The sequence below is a fragment of the Haliaeetus leucocephalus genome, unplaced genomic scaffold, assembly GCF_000737465.1.
Source record: "Haliaeetus leucocephalus isolate CR32 unplaced genomic scaffold, Haliaeetus_leucocephalus-4.0 Scaffold162, whole genome shotgun sequence".
In the NCBI taxonomy this organism is placed as follows: domain Eukaryota; kingdom Metazoa; phylum Chordata; class Aves; order Accipitriformes; family Accipitridae; genus Haliaeetus; species Haliaeetus leucocephalus.
The window spans coordinates 7936936-7944792 of record NW_010972598.1 but is presented as its reverse complement, the minus strand read 5'-3'; the positions used below and the strand labels follow the sequence as shown (position 1 = coordinate 7944792).

The window sequence follows — 7857 nt, the reverse complement described above, 5'->3', positions numbered from 1 at the left end:
ACGAGCAGAACAAATGCTTCTCTCACTAAACCAAGGCTGAACTGAAAGCATTATCAGAAAAGCTGTGAACCTAAATTTTAGTAAGCTTAAAACACCCCCATATTGTAGCATAAGGGATGGCGAGAAGGGGATTAAACTGACATTGGAATTAGACTGATCAATAGATTAAGATGAGATGAACAAAACTGACTTGTAGCTCTTCACCACTTCCTTACCATGAACTAGTCTGATTTCTAAAAACCACTATCACTTCTAACAAAGATAGAAAATATTCAGCATTACAGTAGTCAACGTTCTTGAAAAAATTTAATAAGACAAATGTCTTCATAATACAGGTAAATTGTACATCATAGATTACATGTTTAAGTGAACTGAATTAGTCTTTTCGTAATTGGACAGTTTCCTCTTTAATTCCATCTTTTGTGACAATGCAAATCTTAAGCGCATCCCCAGTGTACACGTCTCTCTCAGCAGCAGAAATAAAGACATCTTTAACCAGCTGCAAAGCCTTTTCCAGGGTCAGAGGTACATGTTCCACATTTTGCATGTTCTTGAAGCCAATCTAAGAAAAGATGAAAATGCATTTTAAAGGAAGTATGATCCACCTAGCATGAAAGCTGTTTCAGTCTCTGCACTAGAATGAGCAGATTTAACAACTTAAAAAGAAGAAATGGTTGGTCTATTTTAGAAACCCAAAGCTGGCAAAAGTATTCCTCCACACAGTTTATACCTGCATGATCAGAACTTTACCAGTGCTGATACTCTCACAAGAGTAACTAGAAGCAGATCCAGTATACAGCCAGCATAGCTCCTCCCGCTCATTCTGCATATACAAGATCACAATGAACATTCAGATCTGAACCGATCTAATTCTTCAGAAACTTCTCACTGGGTTAGCAGTATCAGAACTGCCCACAAGCCTTTTCCCTTGTCACTTGTAGTTAGGAACATTTCTTAAAAGCAAATATTCCTCAGCGTACCTAGAATTCAAAAATAACAGTCTATATTGGAGCATAACTGGTACTATTAAGTAGTGTATTTTAGCTGATAAACTGAAGTGTCCACTTAAGCATCAGAACAGGAGAAGGAGGGGAAGAGTCACTTACTTCACCTCATAAGCAATAAAAAGCTACTTAACACAACTTTGTTTCTGCAGAAGGTATTTTATTTTCTTCAGTTAATAACGTTCAAAACTAAGTCAAAGCTAAGAACCTGGAGTTGTTTAAATAAAAGAAAAAAAAAAAAAAAGGAAAGATTCTATTCCTTTCTCAGCTGATAAGAACTAAGAGTGCTTATTGCTTTTTTTACAAAAGTTGTGTTGACATCAGGCTCAATTGACCAAATACCAACTCCAATGTCAGAGAATAAAATGAGTAGAACATGCTTTGGTATTTCTCTCATCCAACAATTACAGCTTCAATTAAATATGAAAATATTCTTCAAGTATTTTTAGACAGATTTAATTAAGTTTCCAGCAGTTTTATGTAAGAACATTCTTAGAAAATCGTGTCTGAGTTTTGTACAAAGCTTAAGACTTTTAAACAAGTCTATGTTAACTGATAAAATGTATTATATACACCTACTAATTCTATCTTCTTAATTTAGTATTATTTCATGCTAAGTAACAGGCATATTTATGTTGTCAGCTAGGGAAAAAAAAACGCAGAAAAAAAACCCAAACGGCTTCTATGGGAAACATAATTCCCCAATTAAAACATTTACCTGTATTTTAAACAGGCAGTCCGCTATTTGTAGCATATTAAAAACCTGAACAGATTCTAAAGAAAACCTTTGATTTCTCCTGAGAAGGTAAAGCCACACAACTTATAAATGTCTGGATTAACAGTCCTACCTGTAATACATTTAAAAATTGTCTCAAAAGCAGTATTCCCCAGAATTAAAGCTACATTAATTTGAATGTCACAAATGTTTACTGAGATAATAAAGGCGGGGGTGGGGTGAACTATTTTACCTGGTTATCAAGCAAGGGTTGCAGCATGGCACTTGCTGATCCACCTGCTTTGAAAGAATCTCTCTGGTATGAGCCCACTGGATCAAAGCTATATACTGCTCCCCTCCCCGGGGAAAAAAAAAAAAAAAAAAAAAAGTATGTAATCACAATCCAGAAAGATTCTGAGTACTAATAAGCATTTACATCAAGAACCAGCTCTCTCCATAAGCAGTCTCTGCAGTACCACAGATCCCAGCAAACTTTTACCAAATAATACTGCAGTATGTTCAGACAATGCTTTGTACAGTATGCTCACTATGGTTGTGGCCTGGTACTATATGCAAGGCTATTTTCAATATTCAAGCTATCACCATGCTCTAACAGACGTTTTCTACAGGCCTTACCACAGAAAAAGTTCTGACGCAGAATAATCAAAGCAGGAGAATGTGCTAGAGTGCAGTGCTGCACAAAGAGCTCTGCTGGTTCTAAAGCTACCATCAAGAGGCAGTTTAGCCATCGTTCTTGAATGATACAGTTCTTGAATTACCTCCAGAGAGCATGCTTGGATGCCTCTGCATCGCCTTCCCGGAACCAGGGATGATGCTCTGGGCTACGTACTTCCCTCTGGAGTCGGGCCAGGTTGTGCAAACCTTGTTAGCTTGCGCCAACATCAGAGATGCAGACACACTGTAGCTCTGAAGCATCAGGGTTTGGTGAGGACACGCTAGACAAAGCTCAGCACCTGGCCAAGCTCAGCCTTTCTGTTCAGACAGGCTGCACCGCATTTAATAAACTGGCCAGTGCACTTGGCAACACAGCACAGGTAGCTGAACAGCCCTGGGAAAGCTAGCAGAGATCCAGAAAGTAACACGAAATCAAAACAAATCAATCTTGCGGGACCCAAATTAAGCCCATGCATGCAAACTGCACTCTGATTCTTATCAATTGCTACAGCACCCTCATAATCTGACATTTACCACTATGCAGGGCAGACTAATCCCTTTCCAGACTCCACATATTGTGGACATGTCTTAGCAAGACTGGGAAAGCAGTATAACTTAATGGTAACAACAAACTGCAGGGAATGGCTGAAATTATCCAAACAAGACCACCTCTGAGCTCCTGCTCAAAGCCAGAGAACACAGCATTTTAGCAACTCAACCAAATCCTTGGACAAGAGCCCAGTAAGTCCTGGAAGGGCTGTACATTGAACTACAGCTTCCATGTAGAAGTCATGATTTTCATTAGAGGTTAGTTAACATTTAAAAATATCTTTGTAGAAACCTGTCTCTGGAGTAAATCTTTGCATTTAATAAACTCTACCACACTCACAGGCCTGAGTAAAATACACACAATTTTACTGTTAACATCTCCTTTAAAGACACAATTAAGAAATCCAGCAAAACTGTTATAAAGTCTTCCAGTCTAGAGTAAAGTATCAGAGGTAAGCAATGTTAGCAGATTTCTCTTGGCATCAAATAATTCTAACACAGTTTTTAGACTTTCAGACCTTCAGAAATGGAAGATCAATTTAGGAGCGGAAACTAAGAAACAAGTCAGATGCATAATATTCATCTGACCTGTGTAAGTACCATAATGCCTAAAGGCAGGTGTTAGGAATAGGAACATAAACTTTGTTATTCCATCAGTACACCTGAGATGTGAAAGGATAGCTATTCACCCACAGAAATTTAGCCTCTCTTTTTTTTCTTTTTTTTGAAGTCTTACCTTCTTCATCCAGTCCACCAATTATGTTGTAAACATAGTAAGGGAAGAAACGTCGAGAATACAGAATTGTAGACAGCATTGCTGCAATAGCCCCAGTAGTCATGGTCTTGTTATTGGAGTGCTTGTACATCTGCAAGTGGCACAGCATGTTCAAGAAGAAAGTCAAACACTAAGTTTTACACTCAATCCCAATTATATTTTCTGTAACCTCACTACAGAAGAATCTGGTGCTAAGCAAGATTATTAAGTAGCATGATTACTGAAAACACACTGGTCTAAAAGTAAAGCCTTCTTACAAGCCAAAAATTAATACTTCTCCAAAGTTTTGCAAAGAATAGATGTTGCCTCATTAACACTATCCTCTCTAGCTCTTCCATTCTTTACATCTGTGATGTTACACTTAGTAAGAACACAGCGTCAATTTCCCCTGCCTGATCTTTCACTAGCCATACAGTTATGATACAAACACTTGAAGAAAAACAGCAAAAATTATATTTAAAACATATCATATTACTGGTCTCAAACATGATACTGAGAATATAAGTTTCTAAATACAATAAGATAGTTAGCTACCTTTAATCTTGCTTCAATAATTTTAGTAAGGGTAAGGCAGTCACCATGGAAACCACTGCATCCAATGACCGTTTGCTCTGTTCTGTAAAACATAAAATTTTGTTGTGATTTTAGATTTAGTATGAGCTATACCACTTTCTTACACAGTAGATTATTATGAAAACACCAAATGTATTTTCAGTTTCTCTAATGCTACCAAAAACAGTTGTCGAAAATGTAGTAACAGATATTTTATATCTGTATAAAAGGTAACTGCAACCTACACCATGGAGAGGACTCGTTAAGTGAAGGACCATGCATGTGTCTTTCTTCAATCCACTGACTTCCACAGCAAGACAGACAAAAGGAAATTCTTATCTTCTTCATGTGACACTAACTCTAGCTATTACCATTCAGTCTTGCTACATGATCTGTTCTGAGATGGGGAGCCTGTTACATCATATCACTCAGCCATTTTACTCCATCTGGCCAGAGGAATGCGTTAAGATTGTACAACTATTACGTAACATTTACACTGTAGGTGGTTTTCTGTGTCAGCACAACAGAAGTTAACAGGGCTGCGGATGCATTGTAGAAGGTTAGCTCTTTGCTCGGTTTCAAAATGTTTCATGAACACTAACTACAGAAACACACGTTTGAAATTTAAATTCTAGTAAATCGGTGAGAGTCTACAAACATTCACGCATACTTATAGACTAACACAAAATAGTCATTCAGAAAACAGTTTAAATTGAAATGTTCTCAGCTTGTCATTAGAATTACACAAAGCCGTCGTGCAGTATGCAGATTGTACCACAGCAATTTCCATTTGGACAGTATCAGACAGTCAAAGATATATATAGCAAGGAGTCAGCAGGAGAAACTTATGTTCATATGATCTTGTGTCATCAACAATAAAAAAATAAAGAAATTGCTTACATAGCTGATGGCAGCCTACTCAGTAAGCACCTGCTACAGTCAAAAGAATGTAAACAATATGTATTTTTAAACCAAGGGAATGCTATCCAGGTGAGTCAAGAAAAGCATAAAATAGGCATAAAAAGTTCCATAACAGAACTACTGACAGGTTTACCTCTCCTAAAACAAACACCTCTTCCAAGTACCAGATCGTTGACTAGAGAGACACAGTACAACCGGCAGCAGTGGGCACGCTTGCGTACCAACACCAGGTGTCCTGACAAAGCAGAACGAGTTACCACAGGATTAAGTTTTGCTACAGTTAAGACAAAAGTTCTTCTGATTATCCAGCCAAAAAACTGACCTAGCTTACATTAAGCCTTGTATCATGCTAAAAATGTTCTGTTATCAGCTAACTTCAAGAACATGCAACCAGAAATCCAGCTGTATTTACAACATCACATCACATCTTGCATTACAGCAAGAGTCACCATGACTCTAAAATCAATTTTGTTACTATACTTTTTTCTGAGAATTCTGCTTAAAGAAAGTGATAGGTATTCCAGGCAGGTGACATGCTCAGCAATACAAAAGACCTTTCATCTGTTTCAATTCTTACAAGATCTGGACTTACAGTTTGTAGCATTTTGGACTGTCCCGGCAGTGAATTGCATAACCTTCACTCAGTCGTGTGTCAGAGGCAACGATAGAAAAGTCTTCTCCAGCAATCGCCAACACAGTGCTTAAAGAAGAGTATTCACACAATCATGACTTCTAGCGCAAATATTTTCGTAGGCAACAGAACAACAGACTAGACAGTAGTTCTATATCCAGACTCAGGTTTTGTCAAACACCTTTATTCTTTGCTACGTTTCCGACTGTGCACATCCCTACAAGTGACTCAAGATTGGAAGAAGAAGATCCTAGACATGCTGAAGAAAATATACATACGTGATTCTCTACTTTGACTAAAAAACGTACGGAAACTTGGTAAAACAGAGTTTCTATGCAATGCAAGAACCAGACTCAATGGCTTAGCAATTTTGGATGCCTGCTAATTAAAGATTCACGCTCCTAAAACAGTTTGGATCTCCAAGCAAAATCACTCTAGCCCAGTACTAAGCATCAGTATCGTTACACTTAAATTATCATCACCTTTTAAATCTGATCTTATCCTATGTTATTTACTTCCAAATAACTAGTTTTGTGATTGCCACACATGTGCTACCATTAAGTAACAAACAGATGTCATTTCAAAAGCAGTTAGGCCTTATAAAAAACCAAACCAAAACAAACAAACAAAAACTCTAAATAACACTATCCTGGCCAGATCCTGTCACCAACTCAGAGCAGGTGTCTGTAAAACAACACCTACCTTTAACAGTCATGACAAAGTAGCTTTCAACCCAGTTCCAGGTTTAAAAGCTGGTAATACGACCATTACGTGGGTTTTCTGAGCCACTATAAACAAACAGCCCCGCGGGGCACGGAAGGTGCTTATTTTGACCCGCAAAAATTCAGGGAGCCCGAGCGTGCCAAAACCCACACGGACACACACCACCTCCCCGAAGAGCTGCAAGCACCCGTGGGACGCTCAGCCCAGGGCAAGGCCGAGCCCAGCTCTCCCCCGCGCTGTCCGCCTTTCTCTACAAAAAGGCGCTCGCAAGGGGAGACAAACGCTCACAGAGAGCCGGGGGGAGGCAAAAGGAAGGCGAGGAAGACCCAGCCCTACCGCCGCTCTCCTCAGGACCCCCTCCTGCGGGAAGAGGGTGCCTCATCCCGCCCCACCCCCTGTCTGCCCTCCTCACCCTCCGTTAAAGGTGTAGGGCGAGAAGCGGTGCTGCACGGGCGCGCCGAGCTCGTAGCCCATCTCAGGCCTGAAGTCCGCGTAACCAGCAGTGGACAACATCCCGGCGACCCAACTCAGTGCTGTCTCACGGCAAAATGGCGGCCCCGGAGCCGGAAGTTGCGATTCACCGCTCTAGGAAGGCAGCGGCCCGCTCCTCTCGACTGCTCTGGAGGACGTCGAGCCTGGCGCTGCCGGCTGGTTTCCCCGCTTTCACCGGCCCCCGCCCCTGCCAGCGGCCGGGCTGTGAGCCTGTCCTCCCCCTCAGGGCCTTTCCCAGCCTGGGCTTAGCGGCGTGTGTCCCCCAACCCGAGGCGCAGCACCGGCAGCCGTTCTTTCCCGGTCCGAGCGCGGTCAGCCCCCGCCTTCTGAGCGCCTGGTCATGGAAGCCAGCGGTGAGGTGATCAAAGAGCCCCTTGTGTTTGTGGAGATGGGAAGCCGGGCGGCTCCTGCTCTGGAAAAGGAGATGGGGGGGGCACCCTGAGCAAGGCTGTGGCGAGGAAGGGTCAGGAAGCACACGCGGTCCTTGAGGTGGGTCAGGGGGTGCGGTTTGTACAGCGAGAAAACGGGGAACGACGTTCACAGCCGCAGGAGCCACGCGTGCCAACGCCGAGCACTGCTGGGGAAACAACGGCCCCGCTCCCCGCCCGCCCCCGCTCTCTTGGGGCCGCCGGCACCTCGACCCCAACCCCGACCTCCTCCTCCGCCCTCACTCAAGATGGCGGTGGGGAGAGGCGGTGCGGGTCGCGCGGCGGAAGTGACGCACTCGGGACGCGCCGACGGCGCGGGGCGCGGGGCGCAGCTTTGCTACGGCGGGCGCCGTGCGGCGGCGGGGCGGCGGTGGCGGCAGGTACCGTGAGCG

At 42.5% G+C, this 7857-nt stretch overlaps 2 protein-coding genes across 5 annotated transcripts in view; one reads left to right on the top strand and one right to left on the bottom strand.

The window, feature by feature from the left end:
• Positions 1-287: 287 nt before the first annotated feature.
• Positions 288-7295, bottom strand: PSMB1 (proteasome (prosome, macropain) subunit, beta type, 1). Its single transcript, XM_010562685.1, has 7 exons — positions 6958-7295; positions 5784-5891; positions 4253-4334; positions 3680-3809; positions 2570-2573; positions 1973-2075; positions 288-562 (listed from the first exon to the last, which is right to left on the bottom strand). The coding sequence occupies exons 1-7, from the start codon at positions 7056-7058 to the stop codon at positions 377-379; spliced, it is 714 nt and encodes a 237-aa protein (XP_010560987.1). The 5' UTR covers positions 7059-7295; the 3' UTR covers positions 288-376.
• The window catches only part of TBP (TATA box binding protein), a 14839-nt gene continuing 14274 nt past the window's right edge, over positions 7293-7857 (top strand). For 2 of the 4 annotated variants that reach the window (XR_774065.1, XM_010562688.1), the window contains exon 1: positions 7293-7390. The gene's annotated coding sequence lies outside the window, so the exon portion shown is untranslated. Of the gene's footprint in view, positions 7396-7767; positions 7846-7857 lie in introns of those variants that run through there. The other 2 variants (XM_010562686.1, XM_010562687.1) reach the window with 2 other exon arrangements.

Bases quoted from the DNA above. Each gene is read 5' to 3' on its own strand.
- PSMB1 (XM_010562685.1), bottom strand. From the start codon at position 7,058: ATGTTGTCCACTGCTGGTTACGCGGACTTCAGGCCTGAGATGGGCTAC. The intron at 4,335-5,783 runs GTAAGTCCAGAT...TATGTTTTACAG, and splicing joins AGTCCAAAATGCTACAAACT to AACAGAGCAAACGGTCATTG. The intron at 3,810-4,252 runs GTAGCTAACTAT...TGCCACTTGCAG, and splicing joins TTATTGAAGCAAGATTAAAG to ATGTACAAGCACTCCAATAA.